This window comes from Berghia stephanieae, chromosome 1, assembly GCF_034508935.2.
Source record: "Berghia stephanieae isolate SIO BIC M18660-M18661 chromosome 1, UCSD_Bste_1.3, whole genome shotgun sequence".
Lineage (NCBI taxonomy): Eukaryota > Metazoa > Mollusca > Gastropoda > Nudibranchia > Aeolidiidae > Berghia > Berghia stephanieae.
The window spans coordinates 94,369,953-94,394,267 of record NC_088360.1 but is presented as its reverse complement, the minus strand read 5'-3'; the positions used below and the strand labels follow the sequence as shown (position 1 = coordinate 94,394,267).

At 34.8% G+C, this 24,315-nt stretch overlaps 2 protein-coding genes across 12 annotated transcripts in view; one reads left to right on the top strand and one right to left on the bottom strand.

Annotated features, from left to right (window-relative positions):
• On the bottom strand, positions 1-20,644 carry LOC144962412 (uncharacterized). 10 transcript variants are annotated; one of them, XM_078895331.1, is made up of 15 exons: positions 20,515-20,617; positions 19,506-19,981; positions 16,741-16,957; positions 15,069-15,157; positions 12,865-12,986; positions 11,316-11,412; positions 10,244-10,351; positions 8,477-8,527; positions 7,963-8,034; positions 7,050-7,179; positions 5,283-5,386; positions 3,943-4,034; positions 2,622-2,720; positions 1,484-1,604; positions 1-997 (listed from the first exon to the last, which is right to left on the bottom strand). In XM_078895331.1, exons 3-15 carry the CDS (start codon positions 16,856-16,858, stop codon positions 755-757), a joined length of 1,446 nt encoding a protein of 481 aa, XP_078751457.1. In that variant the 5' UTR covers positions 16,859-16,957; positions 19,506-19,981; positions 20,515-20,617; the 3' UTR covers positions 1-754. The 10 variants fall into 10 exon arrangements, with proteins under 10 accessions (XP_078751457.1, XP_078751461.1, XP_078751463.1 ...); XM_078895335.1 differs by having other exon boundaries at positions 19,919-19,981; XM_078895337.1 differs by having other exon boundaries at positions 19,919-19,981; positions 20,562-20,580.
• The window catches only part of LOC144962414 (RAC serine/threonine-protein kinase-like), a 26,937-nt gene continuing 23,257 nt past the window's right edge, over positions 20,636-24,315 (top strand). Inside the window, exon 1 of one of the 2 annotated variants that reach the window (XM_078895342.1) lies at positions 20,636-20,798. The gene's annotated coding sequence lies outside the window, so the exon portion shown is untranslated. The remainder of the gene's footprint in view (positions 20,799-24,315) is intronic. The other variant, XM_078895341.1, reaches the window with a different exon arrangement.

The window sequence follows — 24,315 nt, the reverse complement described above, 5'->3', positions numbered from 1 at the left end:
TCTGGTTTTAAAAAGTTTATTGGAAATGCAACGTCCGTTGTAATAATATTGCACATACCTTTTTTAAACTCAAGACAAATGTGACATTAAATAAATTAATATATAGACATGCAATCAAAAGTTGAGTAAAAGTCACACAATAACATGCTCACTACACTCCACATTCATTTACACCCACCAGCAGGCCAGGCCATTTGAAATCAAAGTTCCATTTCATACTGAACAAGTCATCTTATTATTATCAGGTATCCTTTCTCTATTAGCATTCTTACAATATCCCTAACTACCGACAGCCAAATACTCATTCATACTCGAGCTGAGTGGTGAAATGTGTCTTAAGTGGCTTCCCTATGACACGACACCAGGGCCAGAATTTAGTGATCGCTGTCACCAGTGTAGTCACTGACCACTATCAACATTGCTTAAATTTCAGCCAGCCAGTAGATTAAAACATGTTTATGTTACTTCATTGGTAAATAACTTTTGGGCCATCTTATCTTAAAATAAAATAGAGCACTCACTTCACAATCAAAGGAACCAAGATTAATCCCAGGTGCAGTCGAGACTTTTTTCTGACCCCCCCCCCCCCCCCCTACTAGATCTGGCAGAAATTACTTTGTGACAGACTAGCGTCATGTCCAAAGGGTAGCAAGCAATTGCTATTGTCCATTTCACGCTATAGAAACCAGGATAAACTCCAGCTCCATGGGCCGAATGGCTCTGAAGGACTTTTTTTTACATCAAAAACGACTAATCATGTAACAGGACTGGGGACGTTAGTTTGTGAATCTGTGCGTACAGTATACGACACAGCCTTTGTGGACATTCCAAAGAAGCATTGTGGAGCTGGCTCTGTTGCTGTCATTGAGCTATTTTTAACCTCCACCTTTGCTTTTTTGACAACTAAACCTGATGCAGAAAATTGTGTCAAATTGAATGTCAGTGTTATGGGTCCTATGTCTGAGAGGTATAGTTCTACATCTCCTTGAGTCTTCAACTGAAAACAAGAGAAAAAGTAGAAGAAAAAAATCACCTTTTTTATTTTTTAAAAATTGCAATGTCACACACCATTAAGACTTGAATTTACAGAGGCCTCCAAACAAGTTAACAGCGATATAAAGCCAAGACTGAACTTCATTTTAACTCACTCAATCCTAGAGATTTTTTGGTACTTTTCAAAATTGGAAAAAATGTATTAAAAATGAGCAAGGGCATAGATAGTTTTATTCAACTATCATTAACATGTAGAAACTAAAAACAGTAGCCTTGATACTTCGCCTATAATTTGTCTCAGAAAAATGTAATAAATGTTGGGGTGGTAAAAGTAATCCAGGTAAACTACGGATATAGTCGGTGTTACGCTTGAGTTAAAACCGTTCCTTTCTATTGACCATGACATTGATTTGATTCCCCTCTAGTGTTGGCCTTTACATCTTATTTATTTTACAATACGGAATTCAAATCTTATTTAATCAATATTTACCCTGGAATTGATGACATGCTCTGAGCGCCCACTCATCTTTTTCACATCCCATTCCAACAACCTCTCCTCAGACTCGTAATGACTTGACTGTCCCTCCTCTCCTGATGAACTTGTGAATGTACTGATGCAAAGAAGCAGAAAGATATAATGAATAAAAAATGCTTATTTGACTCTGTCAGAAACTTTAAACTAGATAATCATACCATCTCACACAGAGATCTTCTTTCAAAATCCCATTTCATTCTTCTACATTAACTCATTCATCCCTAGCCCTCAAAATCCGAGTTGTCCTTTTTCCATAGAGATTTATGATACTTTTCAAATAAAAAAAAATATACTCAGTTGCTAAATATAAAATAAGATTAGCATGCGCAGTTGTATTCAAGTACCACTATTATATGAAAACTTTTAAAAGTATTTTTAATAATATGCATATTATTCTTTATGCATTATCAGTCACTATAGAATTCACAACAAGACCTTCTAAAATTAGATTTTATACAACTTTTGGACAAAACAAAGAAAGCTTAGTAAAACGTAATAATAATAATAATAGTAATGTAATTTATTTATATAGCACCTATCCCATACAATATAGCTCTAAGCGCACAATATACATGGCATGCAATATACTTTTTTTTTTAAATACACAAAAAATTCAAAACACTCTATCATATTATTAACAACATTTAAAAGATGAGACTTTCAAAGGAAAAGCCCTTAATGATGATATCAGTGATTGTAGTTAAAAGAGAATTGTGCATACCCATATATTCAAAGTTAGATTTGATGAGTTTAGAAGAAAACCTCGGAAAGCAACTAGGAATTTGCGCTTAATTGAACAGACCCTTTGTTATCCACCTACTCCTAGTTATCTTGGAGAAAAATCTTGTCTGTGTAATTACAGGGCGTAAGTTCAAAGCATGCTACAGTCTGGTTCCGTTGAGATCTGCATGGACGTTATTTTAACTTAATAAATTCAAAACAATGTTTATGAAGTGATGCAAAAACTCAAAAGGATAATGATTCATACTTTAAAATTTTTCCTTTAAAAAAAAATAGTTTTGGGGGCCATTTTTTCTCTCTTGTCTCATGAAAATAAAATGAAATGAATTGAAAGAACAATATAAAAAATTACCTCACAACCATTTCTGGTAACTGAACTTTAATCTGGACATATGAAGCAACTGCATGACTTTCAGCCTGATTGATCAGCCTCAGTTTCAAATTTTTGTCTCTGAAATGTCAGAAAGAAAATAAGCCATTATTAGTTTTGTGGAATGATCCATTTACCTTTTTAAAAAATTCATCATTGACACAGAGATTGTTAACAGATGGAATAAGCATACCTTTATCTCACAAAGTTCATAGCCACATATTATTCTCACGCAGCACTTTATCAATTCATTTAAACATCAGTGGAAAAATACTATAGATCCATTTCGTACAGTCAAACAACAGTACCAATGAAGAGAAAGTATAAAATATTTTATAGTACTAATTTTTTTTTTGTTGAACTGTAACTATAAGTGTAAAGACAGATTGATCATACTGTTCTCAGACCGACTAGTCTACATCTTTCATATTAAAAATGTTCCTAAGCGTTAAGTTTGTCAATTTACAAATCATTTGTTTAAGACAAATAATTGGCTTTCAAAAAGAAAAAAACAAAACAAAGACTAAGGTCAATCCTTATTTCACAAAAGTCAGACATAAAATTACAAAAGTGGTGGTGGCTACTTTTAAATGACTAAAAAAATCTCCCCCTTCTTCCCTTTAAAACCCCTGTTACTGAAAAGACGGCCATACAATCTTCATCCTGAAGCTTTGGCCTTAACAGGAGAAGAAATATAAATAAGATACATTTGGTGGGGGAAGATTGGAGTGTATTATAACTGATAACTGAATGCAGGGGGTCCTGATAGCTCATTTAATAGAGCACTCGCTTCACACGCAAAGAGACCGAGATCGATGCCGGGTGCAGTCGATATTTTTTTCTGACCTCCCATCAGTACTTGGGTAACTGGATCAGTTAGATCTGGTAAAAAGTCCTCTGCAATAGACTATCATCTTATCCAAAGGGTAGCGAGCGATTGTTATTGTCTGTAGCAAACTATAGAAACCAGGATAAACTCCAGCTCCATGGGTCCAATGGCTCTGAAGGACTACTTTTTAAAAAAAACTGAATGCAATTACAGGCTTAATTCAACAGTGTTGAAAAGGACATTTTATATTGGTTTGAAGGCTTTTCTGTTACAACATTGCGACAATAAAATTTGAGTTATCAGACTTGCAAATAATTATTGACTGTCAAATTTATAACTGCTTCCGGACAAAATCATTTTTGTTTTTGTTTTTTTTCTATTTCATAAACATATAAAACGAGGTCTAAGAATCAAAAACATGTTAAAAAATGTAATTCTGCCACCACAACAAATATTATCATAATATAACCTTACTTGCTATCTTTTATGTCTGCCAGGGTTGGAATGAGGATTATGGGAATGCTGATGCATGATGGGTCTGACAAGGTGTACACCATAAGTCTGGTCTGAAATAAGATAGATTTAAAACATAAACATAGAACCACAAAACAAGTTATGTTTTTTTTCTTTTCTTTTTGTCTCCTTGGTTTATTTTTTTAGTTATATGTGTTTGCACCACTTTTAAATTGCTTCGGTGCCAGGAAAAGATATGGGATGACAATAGATAAAAAATAATAGGTCCAGAGTTTATCAATATTTATATACAATGAAAAGAAAAATAAGTGTTCTAGCATCCTATCCAAAGGAAAGCAAGCAATTGTTATTGTCCATTTAAAACTATAGAAACCAGGATAAATTCCGGCTCCATGGGCGTATTGGCTCTCAAGGACGACTTTTATTCCTTTATAATTAATACTGGAATGCAAATTGAATGCTAATATCTAAAATGAAAATTAAAAATTTATGAACGAAGTGAAAACATTTAATAGCTATAGGAAATTCGGAATAGTGACGACAGGGTTGTGGTAATAAAATTGGTGCTGTAGGTGTGAAAGTGTTGTGTAATCAATGAATATTGGGAGTGATGATGGTGTTATAGTGGTGTTACTGTTATTTTTCTTTCTCATGCTTATTTCCTATTCTCCTGGAGTGAGACTTTGGCCAAAATCATGGGTGTCCCAAATATATATTTGATTGCTACCCAGGGCCTAGAAAAATCCAAATTGTCACATCCAAAGAAAAGGAGAAAAGATTGTATCACTGGTGATAAGCAATATAAATGTACAAGTCCTGCATCCAATCAATTCCTATGAATCACTCAAAGATTGCAAAGCCTGAGATAAATTTTGTTATTTAACAATTTATCTCACTCTAACCCAACATCGCATAATTTTTCTTTTCACTCAGAAAACAATAACATCTATGCAACTCTGGCTTCCTTATCGTATTACTGAATAAAATAATTCAAATTTAAAACAGAGAAACACAAGATATTAGTCATGGATTTTAAAATGATACGGATTGAAATACACATTAAAAAAAAATAAAAAATTAAACTAAATTCCCACTATTCATCCCATAGGGAAAATTTGTCTCTTGGGTCTATTCCAAGGGCAGACTGGAATAGCCCAGACGGCAGCCGCAGTGGAGTACTGCAAACTGTGCTTGGATGATGTGACTTGCTCAAGGCCACACAGCACCGAGAGTAATCAAACTCGGTACCTTTCAAGTATGAAGCAAAACTGTACCGCTATAAGTTTATGGTTATAAATTCAATTCTTGTGTATCACTTGGATGAGCCATAATATATTTACCTGTCCAGATGGCGGTAACACGAAAAGAGTTTTATGTTTTGCCAGTTGAGATGAGTCAACGCAGGAATGGAAACTGGGAGTTTCAATGTAAATGGATCCAGCAACTGGGAATAAGATTTAAAGAAGTAATTAAAGTAGTTTGATTATTATGACACAGAGAGGACATGTATCATACATACATATAAACAAATTAATAAATATGCATATGCACATGGTGCATTTCCTTGTTTTCAACATGCTCTGGGTACTTCACAATACTTCGTTTATTCATCCAGAAGGTTATATTGTTTTCGTACAGAATTCTTACAATATCTGTCCCTAGACCAGACAAGGATTTTGTAAGGGTGTTTGAATAATTTAAATATTAAAATTTTCTTTGTCTTTCTGAATTATCAAAGCATTGTTTATACGATAATTACCCAAATTAACGGTCATGCATTGAAATATAAAATAAAAGGGGGAGGGTGCACTTAATGAAAAGCAATAATGGCCCATAAAGCATGAATTAATTTTAGTTTCTGTTTTGGTTTTCAGCGGCTGGTTTGGTGTTCAAGTTCAACGTCTTTATTTGCAAAAGGCGTATTACCCATCACTGCAGATTTTATACAACTATGTGGTGACTTTTCCATTATTGTGTGATTGAGTTGAAAGATTGGAGGCATTTTTCTTTCCGCCTACTCTCCAGCGTTTTCCACTGCAACAATTTCAGGGCCTCAGTAATGCATCCTGGTTCGCACAAGTAATTGTTGGTGACAAATCTCGAAGCTGTCTTTTGAACTTGTTCGATATTCCTGATGTGGCCTTGCTGATAAGGATCCCACACTGTGCCCACATATTCCAATACAGGTCTGACTAAAACATTTCACCTTTAGGGGGCACTACAGGAAGCCAAGGGTACGATTTGCTTTTGCCACAATATTATCAATATGTTTGTTCCAATTCAGTGATTTGTTTACTTGGATTCCCAAGTAGGGTATTGTGTCCATGTGTTTTAATAAATGACTGCTTATTTGGTAGTTATAATAAATCTTCTGTTTTTTGTTTGTTATTGACATTACAGAACATTTCTTGGGATGGAATTTCATCTGCCCAGGTTTGTGCCCACGATAGAAGTGAGTCAAGATCATTCTGTAATATGTCTGCATCGTTCTGGGTTTCAATGACTCGAAATAAGAAGCTGTCATTGGCAAACAGTATGAGCTTAGTAAGAGTTGATATGTTTCTTCCAAATTTGTTAATGAATGTTAGAAAGCAGAGTGGTCCAAGGACAGTTCCTTGAGGTAAAACCTCCAATAAAACGTTGCATTTCTCACTTCTATGTTCATCCACGACTACTTCCTGAGTTCTATCGCAGAGCCAGTCTTCATGCCAGTAGATTAGCTTTTGTTCCTTCTGTTTTGGGTCATTTTCTTCATCAATGTTGTTTTCAGGGGACTTTGGGTCGATGTTTTTAATTCCATGGTGTTCCAGTTTTCTGGGGAGTCGTTTATGTGGCACACTATCAAATGCCTTAGAAAAGTCTAAAACAAGTAGATCCATTTGTTTTCAGCTGTCTGATGCCTTTCCTATTTCTTCTATGGTTTTTACGAGCTGGCTTTCACAAGATCGAGGCTTATCTTTACATTAACATATGAGTTTCAAAACATTAAAATAGAAACGAAATATTTAGCCATAAACTGTTGGAAGAAGTTATGATAATCTAATACCTGAAATTATACCTAGATTGAAAGGATGAGTCACAATTTGTCATAAATATTGACGGCTTACCTCTGCCCAGTGATGAAACTGAGTCTTTTATTATCAAGTCAGGATTTAGTTCTATGGAAATTGGAGAAGGCCTATCTAAATTGCTGATCAGGGTTAATTTACCCCAAAGTTCAGAACTACACATTTCTCCCTGTATGATTAAAAAAAAAAGAGATAAGAAAAAAAGATACTGAGAGGAATAATAATAATAATAATAATAATAATAATAATAATAATAATAATAATAATAATAATAATAATAATAATAATAATAATAATAATAATAAAATAATAATAATAATAATGAAATTTATTTATATTGTGCCCACTCCTCTATACAATAAAGTTCTAGGCGCATAACAATAACTTCAATCCATTCAAATCTTCCTCTCTCTCTCTCTCTCTCTCTTCTCCTCTCTCTCTCTCTCTCTCTCCCTCTCTCTTCTTCTCTTCTTCCATCTATCTTTCTATCTCACTCCCAGTCTCTCTCGCTCTCTAATAGACGAGAACATATAATTTGCTATGAGCGAAAACATATTTTAAAGTCTCAAAGAGAAGCGTTAATAGAAAAATAGCTCATATCTCTGCCGTTTGATTAACAATGATTCTATACCAGCAATATTCTATACTATCTGATATTTTCATTTAAGGGTCTGCATATTTGTTTAAAGAATAAGTGAATTTAGAGATATAGAAAGTAAAAGATAGATATAGATTTCCCAAACATTACTATCATGCACAATTTTATTTATACAATTTACTTAAACCTATAGTAAGTCTTAAAAGACAAAGACAGGCAATTCCAGAGAATAAAAAATCCAAACTACTATTCAGCAGCAGTAAATAATTTGCTCAGTCTCAAAACAGATATAAATTGTTGACTGTTTATTGGTGTTAATCCCATAATATATTTACAAAGATAAAATTTACTTACCATTGGTCCAAAGATGGCAGAGACACCTTCAACTATATTGATATAAGCTGAGTTTGGGGTCTTGGGTTTGGACTAAAAGGAAACAAATAGTTTGATTCTTAACCTCTTAAGCGAATAATTTCCTTACTTAAGCCTTTTACCAGAAATATTTGTCCTTAAGTGCGACGCATGGGAGGAGCGAGTTTAAAGTTATACTTGATAAAATTTAAACCTAGCAGCAATATCTTAATGATCTAGACTTATCTTTACATTATCATACGAGTTTCAAACATTAAAATAAAAATGAAATATTTAACCATAAACTGTTGAAAGAAGTTATGATGTCTAATACCTGAAATTGTTTTTATTCATCATTTAAAAGAGGTGATCAATTCAAAACATATAGATAGGAAAACTTTTTACTTTTTTAAAAGTATGCTTGACACAATCGAAAAAAAATATAAAAACTTAAGCAGAGCAAAGTGATAAGCGAGAGTAGAATGAAAGAAATAAATGGAACAGAAAGAAAACCTACCTCTGATGAGGCCGTATGTGTTTTTGTTCCGTCTCCTACATTTATTCCAAACTAAGAGAAAAAGAAAAATTGTAATTCTGAATCGCATGATGGCTTAAAAATATTTTTCTAAGTATGTATGTTGAATTTATAATTAATTTGTGTGGCTATGTGGTCTTGTGGTATGACACTCGCCTTCAGACTGAAAGGTCCAGGACTCGAGTCCAGCACTAAGCATGCATAGCTAAGTCCTTGGAAATAGCTTTTTACTCACATACTCTCACTGTACCCAGGTGTAAAATGAGTATCTGGCCAAAAACAGCATTGTCTCTCTCTCTCTAAAAAAATACTGTAATATCAGCTAACAGGTGCCATGTCTCGTCCTACATGTTAAGTATTGCTGTTGGCTTGGGATACCTTGTAAAGAGCTTTGAGCACGTTTAGTGGATATTGCGCTTTAAATAAATGCCCAAGTTTTAAATGCTTAATATGGTCATGTTTGCTTTTAGGACTTTTATTACTATAGCATTTGTGACATGTAATTTAAGGCATCTCTGTGAGATGACAGGATGGTCAGAAGATTAGAATATAAGAAATCAAGTGTAAGGGGGTCAATCTGATTAGGGAGCAATGGATTCCAAGGCATCTATCCCTGTGTCTAGTCAAACAATACAAATGCTGCACCTGGACACAATCACTGGATACTCACTAAAAGAGCCACACTTAAAATAATATTAACACATACATATAAAAAATGATAAAAATTAGTTCAAACACCTCATGGAGTTACACAGACTTCCTTCCGGTCAGGAACAAAAATTCAGTACAAAATCTCCACATTAAATATTTCTAGCACTTGAATAATCAAAGTCGAGCAGCTATCAGGCCCCTAAAATCTTGACTATTATTGTAACAAACTTAAGATAAGAAAATGCATTCTTTTCGGCACCAAACTATTTTTTTTATTCACTGCTACTGCTAGAAGTGAATTCACATGAATATCTATCTTAACTTCAAAACCTAGTTAAAAACGTATCTACTTGATCAGGACTTATAAACCAATTAAAGTAAAAGTGAAAATAAATAATGAATTAGCCTTATGTAAAAATCTTCCTAAATCTTCATGCTGACTATCTGCCACCCATTCATAAATTTAAGTTCAAAACAAAGGACAGACCTAATTCTAATCTGCAAAACAAGTGAAAACATCACTGGTCACCTAATTATTTGACCACAACTTCATAGATTTTAAGGGACTTTATTTGGCAAATAAATATTGGAAAATGAATGAGGGAGATATGACGAATACCAAACTGCTAAAAAGTAATGCTTAAAAATGTACAGACAGTCCCAGTTGAGAAATACACTGACGAAAAGTCCCAGTTGGGAAATACAATGTCAAAAAGTGACTTTTCATCATTATATTTCTTGACTGGACATGTTGGGAATATTTCTCCCATCTATGGGAACAAAGTCCTGTTTTTTTTGTTTTTGTTTTTTTTTTAAAGCGCTTTGAGGTTTCAATGAAAGGCACTACAGAAGTATGCTTATTATTATTATTATATTCTGGATTTTAAGTGATGTATAAACGTCTTAACTAATTTAGTCAATTGCTGAAAAAGGGTTTTGAGCCGAAAACAATCTATGCTTATTGTTTTACTCTTTTTTTCGAGGCTCTTGTATTCATTGGAGTACTTTATTAGAAAAAAGAGCGTTCAACCAGCAGGTACTAGTTGGAAACCTCTGCATTACTATATACCTAGAACTGATAAAGCTACGAATGCTTACAAATCTTGAAGCTATATCATCTTGTTTGGCAATCTTCGGCTTTACAGGCTCTAAAGTCAGGAAGGGTTTTACTTCGTTATAAGAGGATGCAAAACTGTATCCAAAAATCTGTGGCAAACAAAAAAGATAAATAATTAATAATTAGATCATAAGAAAGGAACAATAAGATTTACAAAACAGGCCACCTTTTTTTTCCAAAAAATAATTTATCTATAAACCCATTAATTTTTCCAAAAGTATAAGGGGAAAAGAACATTTTGTTAAACGCATGCATATATTGCTCATGATATTTCAAAAACTGATTGGGTACCTGGGACTAACTTTAATATAATGGAATAAAAGCTCTACTTCTCTTAACCTCTCAAACTTCACACACCAAAGGATTGGTTTTGATCCCCATTCCTCATGAAGTTCGAATCTTTTTTTCTAACCCCTAAGCCTACCCAGATATGGCTGTAAGTATTTTGTGATAAACTAGTATCCTAACCAAAGGATGGCATGTCATTGGTTTTGTATGTTAAACACTGGGGATAAACTCCAGCTCCATGGGCTTCATGGCTCTGAAGAACTACTTTTTCTTTCTCTCAACACCAGCTTTGCCTTGCGACTTTGTGGCCCCTCCACATTTTCTAATATAAAAATTTTAGACAATTTTCTCACCGACCACTGCTTTCTTTCTCTGCCCAAATTTTCCATTAGACATGCACACATATTTCACTCTCCTTCGAGCTCTCATAAACAAGCAGAACATGCATTTCTAATTACAGTCATTTGTTTTACTTAATTCTGTTCCCCATTTTCTTGTTTATTGTTTGTATTGCTGGCAAGGTGCTGAGTTCATAACACTCTTTTGGGTAATATTTAACTTCAAAACCCTTAGATTTCAAATTTTTAGGAGAATTCTTAGTTTTTGCGTTTGATTTTATTTTTCTTCACTGTTTTTCACATGGAAAGTGAAAAAAAATTCTAGGATTTAATAATTCAACAAAAAAGACAACTTCATATTTATCATGGCTTTGCCTTCAAGTGAATAAAACTGCATTGAGCAGGAAAGAAGAAAATGATTAAATACCGTCATTTCATCAAGGATCTCAAACACCAGCATTTTATTTACAGTGATGTAGGCTTCATTGACAGCACCAACGCAGTTTTTCAATATATCATAGAGTCTGAAAAAAAGGATACATATTTTTTTTTTTGTCCTCCACTATTCACGATACCTATGTAGTGTGTTGTAAAGGGAGACTGCCTTAATCACAGAACACTGCAACTTAAAATTTACATCAAAACAAAAGATATCAATTCTAAAAAGTTATCAATCATGTCTCATCAGGATTCAGTCCTACGTCACTTACCAAGGACATCCACTTTGACTATTGATTTTTTGTTACACTTGCCAACTGACTTCAAACATTCGAAAAGAATTTATTATAATATTGCCAAAATATAGACTGATTTTCTCATATTTTTTCCATACAAAATAATCACATTTTCAGAATGTGTAGCTTTGGTCAAATTTACACCTATAAACCTAGCAGAGAGAAGGGAAGCCTAAGATTCCTGTGACAAACCTTTGATTTCCTACTCAAGTCCAGATTAGGGAAGAGACAATAACCTCTGATTCCTTTTCTCTCTTTATGTTTCAATCCCTGACATCTTTTTTATTTTTTTATTGTTAGCATATTTCGGTCCAAATTCCCATAGTTTCAAATGTCTTGGACAACAAGTGTATTTAATAAATCATACTAGTTAGCAACTCTGTTTATTAAACACCCCACTGCACAGCGTGGACAATACAATAAGACCATAACTTTCTATCAAATCAACAAAATAGCTTTGGTTTTGGAACATAAAGATAATAATAATAATAATGCTGAAATCTTATATAGCGCTATAACTCCGAGAAGATAGTAATGTATTTTGTTTTACTTTTCATTTACTTCCATTGAAGAAGAATTTTAATTAATCATTTGTTATTTGAATTTTGTTTTGTTTTGATGTGAAGCTATGAGAGTTAACCATTTATTAATGATCATTATTCGATACGGTAAATAGGGATATATATGTTGTCTATTTCCAATGTCATTTTCAGTTATTGTCATTTTCAAGATAACGAGAAATTCTTTGAAGCCAATTGTGATATTTAAAAAACAAACAAACAAAAATAAAACAAACTTTCACAGGATGACATATTCCTCTTGGAATTCAGTTTTTTTTTAAGCATGAAAGTTTGGATAGCAAGTAAGCATAGTTTGGCTCCAATAAAGAAAAATCAGATTTTCAACATGTATAGCAGCTAACGTCAAGTTTACATGTAACTTTGTCTTTATTTACCTATAAAGTTCCTCTGCTTGCACATTTTTATTTGGGTTATCAATTTATTTTAAATGTGTAATATTAATTAAGATGCAATTTGTTAATTTAAAAGTTTTATATCAAAATATAATTTTCCTTTTCCATCCGAGAACTAGAAAAAGAAAAAAAAAGTAAAGAAGAAAGAAGCCAGAAACATTCCTTATTCTTTTTTTTGTTTGTTATATATACATATATCTATTCTATATATTAATGGTTCAAAACTTTAGGCAGCCTTATATTTACTTTAAAATACATGACAGACTCACCGCTTTAATATGTCCAGGAAAATTATACTTGCGAGGGGTTCCTCCACCGGGGGTGATGCTGTTGCTGCCACCAAAAAGATATCATTTTTGCTCAAGTAGAAAAAATCTATTCCTTCATCCCTCTGGAAATATAGCAATAAAAAGTAACCCTTATGAGCTTTCAGTCCCATAAAATGAAATTTTATCTGTGTCAAGGGACAGCGTGGTTCAGTGGTACAGTCTTTGCTTCGTACCCAAAAGGTACCGAGTTCGATCACTCGCCGTGTGGCCTTGTGCAAGACACCTCACCCTAGCTCAAATTGCGGTGCTGCACTGTGGCTGATTCCCTTGGAATAGACCCTAGAGATAAATTTCCCGTATAGGATGAATAAAGGGGATTTTATTTCATTTTTATTTTATTTTATTTATTTATTACTTGTAATGAACAATTGTGAACTTCCAAATGTAGTGCCATGTTTACAACAGAGTACTTTTAGCAAGACTACATATTTCAGATCCAGCTATCCAAGGCAATCATTCCTTGTATTTACATTTCAAAGCTTTTTCCATTTTTATTCACTCAGTACTTGTGCTTAGGCCTCTTTTCACTCATTATTATTTATCTTACCTCTTTTCATCCACGGTTGGTCTCTTTCTACTCATTATTCGTTCTGTGGCCTCTTTGCATTATTATTAATTCAGTATTGGTTCTTTGGCATCTGGCTAATTATTTGTTCCATATTCTTTTTGGTCCTGTCTCCTCTTTTAGGCCTCTTGTCACTCATGATTGGCTCTTGGGTTGCTTTTAACTTATAATGGACTTCTGAACCTTTTGCTAATCATTATTGGTTCTTGGGTCTCTTTTAATTTCTACAGGACTTCTGAACCTCTTCCAACTCATTATTGGTTCTTTGATCCCTTTTCACTCGTAATGGGCATTTTAGCATCTTGCTACATCTTTAATTTTCATAAATGCAAAACCACAAAAAATTTCATGGAGATGAATTAACGAATTTTAAAGAAGTAACAAATCACGAAACTAATTGGTGAGTCTAAAAATAAGAGTAGCCAGTTAGACCCGATGCCATTATAACGTGCCCAGAGCCTGCATTATATCGCGGGATAAGCTGCACTTAACAAATGAGCACTATTATTATTTATTATTACTTATTATTATTATATTATTATTATTATTATTATTATCATCATCAATCATCATCATCATCATCATCATCATCATCATCATCATCATCATCATCATCATCATATTATCATCAATTCATCTCATCACTCATCATCATCATATCTTCTTCTTTCATCATATTCATCATTCATATCTATCATTCATCATCCTCATCATCATCATCATCATCTCTAACATCATGATCATCTATCTAATCATCATTCATCTCATCATACATCAACTCTTTCAATCATATATCATTCATCACTCACATCTATCATCTATCATCATCATCATACATCATCTTCATCATCAATCAACATCATCTCATCATCAATACATCATCATCATCATCTATCATCATCAATCATCATCATCATCATCATCATCATCATAAATCACTCATCAACATCATCATCATCATCATCATCATCATCATCATTCATCATATCATATCATATATCATCATATCATTATATATCATCATCAAATCATCATCATCATCATCATCATCATCATCATCATCATCATCATCATCATATTATTATTATTATTATTTATTATTATTATTATTATTATTATTATTATTATTATTATTATTATTATTTTAGCAATATTATCATATATTATTATTATTATATTATTATCATTATCATCATTATTATTATTAGTATCATTATTATTATTATTATTATTATTATTATTATTATTATTATTATATTATTATTATTATTATTATTATTATTATTATAGGCTTTTATTTTTAGCCTCTTGCTACTTTTCGCTCAATTTTAGTTCTTAAGTCTCTTGCCACATTATTGGTTCTTTTCCTTTATTACTCATTCATGGTTATTTTGCCTCTTTTTAATCATTCGTCGTTCTTAAGGCTTTTAAAAAAAATTCACTCATAAGTTGTTCTTTGGATAATCTTAACTCATTTACTGTTATTTATTAGTGTATCTATACAATTTTTTTCAAGCATCTCATTAAGTTTGCAACTTACAGAACAGAATTATCTAAAAAAAAAGTTTAAAATACTCACAAAATACGGATTTAGAGTTTTTGGACCATGCAGTTTCATATGCTTTGAAAACAATTGCTGAGCTTTTCTATATTCAAGATTTTGAAGACCTGTTACATATGATAAGGAAAATCAAATAATATTATCGATAAAGTTCATACTGCATTCCCAATACAAAAACATCAAGATGCATCATGAGTGGGTTGGTACAAATTTAACCACCTATGAGCAGAAATGAAAAGCAAGTGATGATGATGTGGTGGTTGCAGTAGATATGAGAGTGAAATAGTGTTGATGAGGTGGTATAATTTGTAATGGATGACAGTGATGCTGTACGGTGGTTTGATGCTATGAAGCTATGTCTGTGGAAGATATCCTTGGGAGTAATAAGACACCCCCCCCCCCCCCAGAGTATGATATAAGTTTTCTTTTTTTAAAGCCCAGACAAATTTTTTTCAGGTCAAACCAGAATTTTGACATCTCGGAATGATGAATATACCAGCAATATGTCCGAAACCCTTTCAGCTCAAAGTGACAGATGTCACAGCGACTGATATGCCTAAGCCATCAGTGGGAGAAGTGCTGTAGAAGACAATTATCACTAATACTTATTTTCAATCAAGCTTTGAACAACCATTCCCAAAAAAAGTTATTTTGTGATGTACGAGGGTGAGTTAAAAAGGAGTGGGACTCTGTTTATACTTATTACTTTTAAAAAAATTGAATCAATACCATGCATCTTACCTCAAATTAAACCTTGGCATTAGCAGAGTAGAATGCTACTTCTCAACATAGTTTCCGCCTCTCTCGATAGTCACAGTCTACATTTTTGTAACGGCCATGTATTCCGTCCTCATAAAACTGAGTTGACTGAACTTTCAGCCAATTTTTCACAACTGTCTTGCTTCCTCATCATCTTCAAAGTGATGTAGTACCCTCAAGGCCTCTTTCAGTGGACCAAAAAGATGGAAGCCTGAAAGTGTCAAATCTGGTGAATACGGAGGGTGAGACAGCATTGCCCATCAATTACTTCCCTTTTCATGAAGAAATGGTACTCATTCCAAATCCAGTCAAACTCGACGAATTCTTGCTTTCAGTCACTTCAAAGTCTATTTGTACCTGTTGTTATCTCATCAAGAGAAGTCTTCTATCAGATCTGATCAATGCTTCTGTCTTTATTAGATTCACTGAGGGGATACTGCGTGGACGGCGACAATCACAAGATTTGTCAGATAAAGACATGGTTGAGGGGGCTTCAGGTTGGTGTTGGACTGCATCTCATTTTCTCCTAAATGACAAAATACACGTTCAACTCACCTAAAAATAATGCTCTACAAAAAGCCTGATTTTATTAACTTTCCCAAGGTGTTTTAAAATGTTCCTCTAGGTTTGTTCTTCAATAAACAAGAAATTGAATGACAGCTTCCTGTCACTGACAGACATTCGTGGGGGCAGCCATTTTAAACTGCCGTGACTAACTTTGTCAAAATTTGACAGAATTAAAATTTTCAACTTTCAGTTTAAAGAGTACACGTGTAAGTTCAATTGAGCCAAATATGACGTCACATGAATTAGAAATGACTGAGTAGGAAATTTGTCCAATTACTTTTTGACTCACCTCGTCCATATTGTGAGATAAGATGTGTGATATAAAACTGAATGCATGAAATAAAGCAATAAGGCAAAAGGATACATCTTTTATGCACCAATACTCCACATTGGTGGTCTAGGATCATCAGCTCTGACACTTTACCCAGTGAATAACTGCTTATGGTTTCACAGGGTTTTGGTCGCTGCCATGAAGATTCCATTGCTTTGAAAGACACAAAGTTCTGCTATGATCAAAGAAACTCACTCAATGGCAAAGTCACTACTAGTTTGGTCTACTATCTGTAACAAGTCTGTCGATTCTGAAAAAAAAACCAAAACATTTTTGCATACAACATCTTTTTGTTTTCCTGTTTCTGGGTCAGTGACTTTTTTCTTTGGTTTAAATTTGTAACTTTAAAGAAATTTTTTACTTGAGCCAACAGCAGATTCACCAGATATCAACAGAGCAACCAATGTGATAAATGAAAGTTCTCTCTTAAATTCTTAATTATTAAGTTGATAAAAAGAAATCCTCTTATATATAAATACAATAATTTTTATGTTTGTTTTACATTGACCTACGAGAATTTGCTGTTGACTCAAGTGAAAACAAAACCTCTCTGCAACAAGTACATTGGAACCTCAGTATAACAATGATGGTGGGACCAGCCGAAAATCCATGTTATAACCTAATTTCACGAGAACTATCTAAATGGTTGTCACTCTCTCTCTCTCTAACTTTCAAATTGACTATTGTGTGTGTGTGCGTTTTGTACTACGCACTGTCTGCCTGCAGCAAGGTGCATGTTAACACTGAAAATAATGTAGTACAGTCAACTCCGGATAATCGCAACACCTTGTTTAAGCAAAAATGTTGCTATTAACTGAAGTTGCAATTAACCGAAGTTGGTTTTCCTGTCCACTATTGTAACAATTTACACATATATGGTAAACTCATACCACTTGTTGTAAACGTTGTTTCTAGTCCACCACAGACTGAGCAATTTGATTGAAACAAAATCCATATGGCAGCCCTGTATAGATTTTGACAAGCAAAAGCAGCTGTGATGCAAGCCGACATCTTATTCAGATTGGATTAACTTTCACGCTTTAGTTCTGAACATTTGTAAGAGTTAAAGAGATTAGCCGTGATGAGAGAAAATAAGCTTTTCACCAAACCCATTGGTCACAATGCACAGTAGTCAATTCTAAAAGAAAGGATATTGCTCGGTCTCTCCTTACAACTGTCATTGTCTCCTGGTTGTCAAGACAATGCCCAGCCCCTCGCCTCCAACCAAGGGTCACAGATGACCTCACAAAACCTATATTGCAAACCCTTGTCCTCTTTAGTCTTGAATAGAGTGGTGCCACACTACTATAGCATTAAACCCCACCCACCATGATTCTTCAACATGTCATGATTTCACCCATGATGCTATTTAATCATGAGATTTTGTTTGATTGATTTCTTGAATTTGCCGCTTTTTGAGGTCGGAAATTTGTTCCGAGTAACTGAAGTTTGTTGCAATTAACCAGAGACTTTTATATAGAATTAATTCCATTTCTTTGGAAATGTTGCGATTATCCGGAGTGGACTGTATAGTAAGTAGCTATTACACACACACACAAAGAGTACTCATGAACTGAGCCCAGCCTACCTCTCCATTGCCTTTAGCTGTAGGCTTTCCGGAGTATAATTTGGGCTAATGTATTTTGAGTTATTAAGCGGGTTTCCGATGCTTGCAATAGCCGGTAAAGTTTACTAATGGCAAAGGAAGGGGAAAAAATCCAGGTATTTCAAAATCTCTGTTATTACTGGGTCCCTGTATATCTGGCTTTATACATGGATTCCTCTATACAGTATGAAGGGACTGTACTGGTGTCATTTACAAAGGACTTAATGGCTTTGAGCTATCTGCACATATTTGCACATCAGATAACTGAAAGCAATTTTGGTCTCGTTTAAACACTCTTATAATGGCTAATATTTTACACAGGATAGAGAGAATTTCCATTACAAGAGTGAGCCCATAACTTTTTTATACATTGGATTAGAGACTTTTAAAAAAAAAAAAGTGATTTCTCTCTTTTTTCAACTGCTTGTTCTGGCTTTATCAAATAACTATAACTAGACTATAAATCTGGGCCCGGGGGTCTTTTAAAAAAGAAGTGGCCCTTGATGAACGCTGCAAAATTGCCAAGAAGGAACCTGTTTGCCTCACTGAAGTTTTTTTGTATTTGTGGGGGTCTCCCCCCTGCCCCTCTGAAACAGGGGTTGAAAAAGAATGAAATCTAACAGGAGAATTCAGGACTCCTTCCTTGTACACCCCCCCCCCCCCCCCCCCCACCTCCGTCCTGAAAAAAACAAAACAAGAAAGAGTGAAAATTAAGAGTATAGTTTCACCTTGCTGTAGCGCCACAAAACCAAATTGGTGGATCCAAAGCACAGTTATGAGTATGTTGAAGTTAAAAATTGACCATCTAAGTGACAATTAAAAAAGGCTGCAGCTATTCGGACTCGAGTCCTTATAGTCTCCCGTGGCTATTCGGACTCAAATTCCAATGCGCATGTGCAGTCAACCGATTATTCGGACTCAATCTGAGTAGTATTCAGTGGCAGTGTAGTTTTTTCTTGTTTATTTGTTTTTTGTTTGTGTTGTTGCTTTTTTGTATTTTAATTCAATCAAAATTATGATTTTAGTAACTATCAACAGGTAGTCTAAACCCGCTTTATTTGATGAGAAAGACAAAATCATGGATCAATTGGAAGTCCAGATAGAAGTTAAATAGAAAAGAGTCAGTCAAAGTAACTAACAACATAACACGATGTCCAAATAAAATCAGGACAAAAATAAATAATAAAATTACATTGTGAGACAGGCAACAATCCTTCTACAGTCCAAAGTAGGGATATAAGCTGAGTCATTGTGATATGGGCGAGCTCTTTTTTTAGATAGTTCTTCATTACTCCCATACCTCTCTGCCTACTGCCCACGTTGTGTCGTACTCCCTTCTGTATGCGCACGAACACAGAGAGTTTGAGTCCGAATAGTCACGGGAGACTATTCAGACTCGAGTCCGAAGTGCCACAACGATTTAAAAATTGATCTGCAAAGTGCCCGGTTTGTAAAGTCTGAACTTCCAATGTTGCCTCAGATTATCATATTAATATGGCGATCATCTTCATCATGAGTTCAGTTTCTCTACTCACACTCATTCATTAGGCATTAGGTCTCATTCCTCTACCAGTATCAACAATGACAATTAGATACGTGAATTACCCCTTTTTTTCATGGCTCATTTTATTTTCCTGATCTGCTTTGGCTTCAAATTTGGCCCATTATCTGTGAAGAGGTATTTTAATTTTATGGTATTGTGAGTCTGATCATTGACCCCCAACCACTATGAATGATGAATGGATTGAAGACTGAAATTATAATTCGTCCTAGCCCAAGGAATTTACCCGTTTAATTCTATGTCCTAGCCCCAATTTAATTTGTTTACACATAGGGCTGATTACGGTGAAATGATAAATAAGGCACCTCTTCAAAGTGCCCTATCCCAACAACCGATTTAAATAATCATTGACATTGGAGGAAGGATCTGCCAGAAGACATGTCGCGGATTTTAAAAATTAAAAGTCTTAAAATAAACGACTGATTATATCGGTAAAGAGCAAATTATGTTATTCAATGATAAAGGCCTAATTTCATTTTATTGAACAAACGATAGCCCTATCACTATCAAAGTCACCGGCTTGACTAAACATTGCCACTATTATTTGACATATTCATACTGCAAACGAACTTGCAATCCCTAAATTCTATGCTGTCTAGTATGCCATTTTTAAAGAAAATTTTTAGCGTGGTTGCAGTACAACTCTTGACAGATTCTTGAAAGCTTGCGACAACTGAATAGTTATACCAAGCCTAGGCCTAGGTCTCCCTAGGAAAACGTAAACAGTAAACAGGACGGCCCGTTAATTTGTTTTGCTCAGAAAGGTCGATGACCTACTCTCAAATCTCGGCTGACGAGAAAACTCGCGATATCACTGTAACTGAAAAAAGTCGCCTTGTGTTGATGTCTGTAATGTGAAAATTTTTATTTCCTGCATTTTATCCATGAATTTTTGAGAATTTACTAACTGTCCTGATTCATATGGTGAGTAAACCATCCTTTTATATAAAACTTTATCGCTTAAAGATAAACAACCATGTTACGCAGCTCCATCCATTCAAGTGCTTAGGGATGTTTACCCCGAAGTTAGGCAATCACTCATTGTCATTATCCATTATTATTCAATTCTAACAGTTGTTTACTTCGTATATCGTGGGCTGACCGTGTGTAACAAGTCTATCGATTCAGTCTCCGAGGTTCATTGTTTTGTTCGTTGTTTTGATGTGATACAAAGGTGAACAAAGGTGAGGCATTATGTTTGTATTTTTTAGTGAAGAATTATTTGGAGCATCTAACGTTCTATCAAAATCAATGTATCATGGAATTGGAACTGGAATGTCTAAATTAAATTACGAGTACAGTCACAGTAGATAGAGCTTGAGAGCCGTTTGTGAATTGGAATTAATTAAAATTGCATGAGTGAGTGGTGGTGGCTTAATTTTAATTTTAAAAATTGAATCTGGAATGTATTTTGATTGAACCGTGGTTCTGCCCATTACAATATCAAAATCACGAGTTTATTAAGTAAGTAATGCCTATACCTGGATACCTCTGTATAGAGCTTTTAGACTTGGTGTAGTCTCCTTCGCTCCTCCTCATCTATTAATGATTGGACCAATTTTTATAATTGAACTTGTTTCCTAGGGTGTTGCTTATCTCCAACTCTGCTTTGAATTTATTCAAATTTTTTGCTGATACTGTGGTTTCTTGTAGTTTATTCCAGTTATTTACAATTCTAGATGAAAAAAAGTTCCTTCTTTCATTTGTTTTAAAACGTTCTTTTTTCAGTTTCTTGCTGTTTCCTCGTGTCTGAATGTTCTTGTTTGGTTTAAGGAATCCTGCCTCTACCCTGTCTATTCCCTTTACTATTTTATATGTTTGGATCATATCTCCCCTTCTTCTCCTGTAATCTAAGGTCGGGAGATTTAATTCTTTCAATCTCTCACAGTATGTTTTGTCTTTCAGGTGTGTGATAAGTTTTGTTGCTCTCCTTTGCACTCTTTCCAAACTGTCTTTGTCTCCCTCAAACTTCGGATACCATATGCAGTTAGCATATTCCAGCTTTGATCTAACCATAGTCTTGTAGATGGTAGTCATGTGTTTTGTTTTCAGATTCTTGAAATTTCTTTTCACTATTCCGAGTGTTTTACTAGCCTTAGATTGAACATCTTTAATTTGCTTCTTGAAGTTTAGCTTCCTATCAATAAATACTCCTAGGTCTTTTTCCCCATTGGATTTCTGCAGGGGTTTTTCTTTCATTATATAGTTTGCTTCTCTGTTGTTTTTTCCTAGGTGAAGAACTGCACATTTATCTACATTGAACTCCATCTGCCATATTTCGGACCATTCTTCAAGCTTTTTCAAATCTTGTTGTAAGGTGTTTCTTTCTTCTTCTGTATTAGCTACTCCATAGAGCTTAGTATCATCGGCAAAGATTTTACATTTAGATGATAGATTGTCTGGCAAGTCATTGATATAAATCAGGAAGAGAACTGGTCCCAGTACACTTCCTTGTGGAACTCCACTTGTTACCAGTCTCTCTGTTGATGCTGTTCCATTCACTATCACTTTTTGTCTTCTATCTTTGAGGAAATCTCGGACCCATTTGACTGTCTGATCATTAATTTGATACTGTTCCAATTTCCTGATTAGGCGCCAGTGTGGAACTTTGTCAAATGCCTTTCTGAAGTCGAGGTATATGACATCTAAATTGTTGCCTAATTCCAGGTCTCTCGTCCAGTCATCCATTGTTTCAAGTAGGTTTGTTACTGTAGACCTTCCCGCCATGAAACCATGTTGATCTTTGCTGAATAGTTTGTTCTTGGTCATATGATCAACCATTTCTTCTCTAATCAGCTGTTCCATGAGCTTGCAGACGACAGATGTCAGGCTCACTGGTCTGTAGTTTTCTGGATTTTTTCTGTCTCCCTTCTTGAATATGGCTGTGACGTTAGCTTCTTTCCATTCCCTTGGTAGTCTTCCTTCTTTCATCGACTGGTTAAATATCTTGGTTAGGGGTTCTACTAGCTGCTCTGCTAAGTTTTTTAGGATGTAAGGATGAAGTTTGTCAGGTCCAGGTGATTTACTCTCCTTTAGGTTTTGTAGTCTCTTCATTACTCTCTCTTCAGTAATCGGCCATTGTGTAGTATCTATATTACTTGTTTTAGCAATATCTGGCAAGTTTTTCTGGTTCTCCACTGTAAAGACACTTGCAAAGAAGAGATTTAGCACCTCTGCCTTGTCTTCATCTTCAGATGCCCAAGTGCCATCTTCTTTTTTTATGTCACAGGTTCCCTGTCTTGTCTTCATTTTACTGTTTACATAACTCCAGAATACTTTAGGATTTTCTTTCGTTTCCTCTGCTATCTTGTTCTCATACTTTTGATGCGCTTGTCGGACTATTTTAGTAGTTGCGTTTCTCACTCTTTTGTATTTGTCCCAATCCTCTTCCTTTTTGCTTCTAGAGTATCTTCTATTTACTGCCTTCTTCTTCCGTAATGCCTCTCTCACTTCCTGCGTCATCCAAGGTTGATTTCTTCTCCCAACCCGGTTCCCTCTGCTTTTCGGGATGTTTTTCTCGAAGCATTGGTTAAGTACTCTGGTAAATCTACTCCAGTTGTTTCCTACGGTGTCCTCGATTAGTATTTCCTCCCATTTGATATGCCCCAGTTCCTCTTTCATACTCTCTAGATCAGCCTTCCTATATCTGAGTGTCAGTTTTTCATCTACAGTCTCTGATGTCGCCCTCAGTTTTAGGAATATGGTCGCATGGTCGCTTTTTCCCAGTGGGTGGCTCAGTCTTAGGTCGATTATGTCATTTTCTTCCTCCATCAATATCAAGTCCAATACGTTGGGCTTTTGGTTTTTTCTCTGTCTCGTGGGTTCTTTTATTATCTGTTGTAGGTAGCAATCTTCAATGGTTTCTATGAAACTTTCCTCCAGGCTTCCCTCTTTTGGTTCGTCCATCCCTTTCCACTCCAGTTCCGGCATGTTGAAGTCTCCCATAATAATTATCTCTGAATGCTTTTTTTGTGATGCTCTCCTTATCATCTCCAACATTCTCTCATTATTTTTCCTGTGCTATTTGGGCTCCGATAAATCACTCCTACTAGTATCTGACTTTGTCCAGTTACTCCAATCGAGCACCAAGCGCTCTCCCTAAAGTCGTGATCTGTGAGTTCCTCTATGGGGTTAACCTTGAGGTTCTCTCTCACCAATAAGTATACTCCTCTGCCGGAAGTTTCAAAATCTCTGCTAGCTATTATAGTGTATCCCTCAATACCTAACTCTGCTATGGTTGGGTGTGTTGTTGCATTCTTTGGCTTAGCTTCTGTTATTGCTATTACATCTGGATCTTCTTCTTCTGCCATAGCCTTTAGCTCCTCTCTCTTATTCATCACACTGTCTGCGTTCGTGTACATGAACTTCAGGGTATTTTTCATATTCACGTGCTGCCCCTCCTTATCATTTACTGGTACTTCTCTTTTTTGAATTTTCTTGT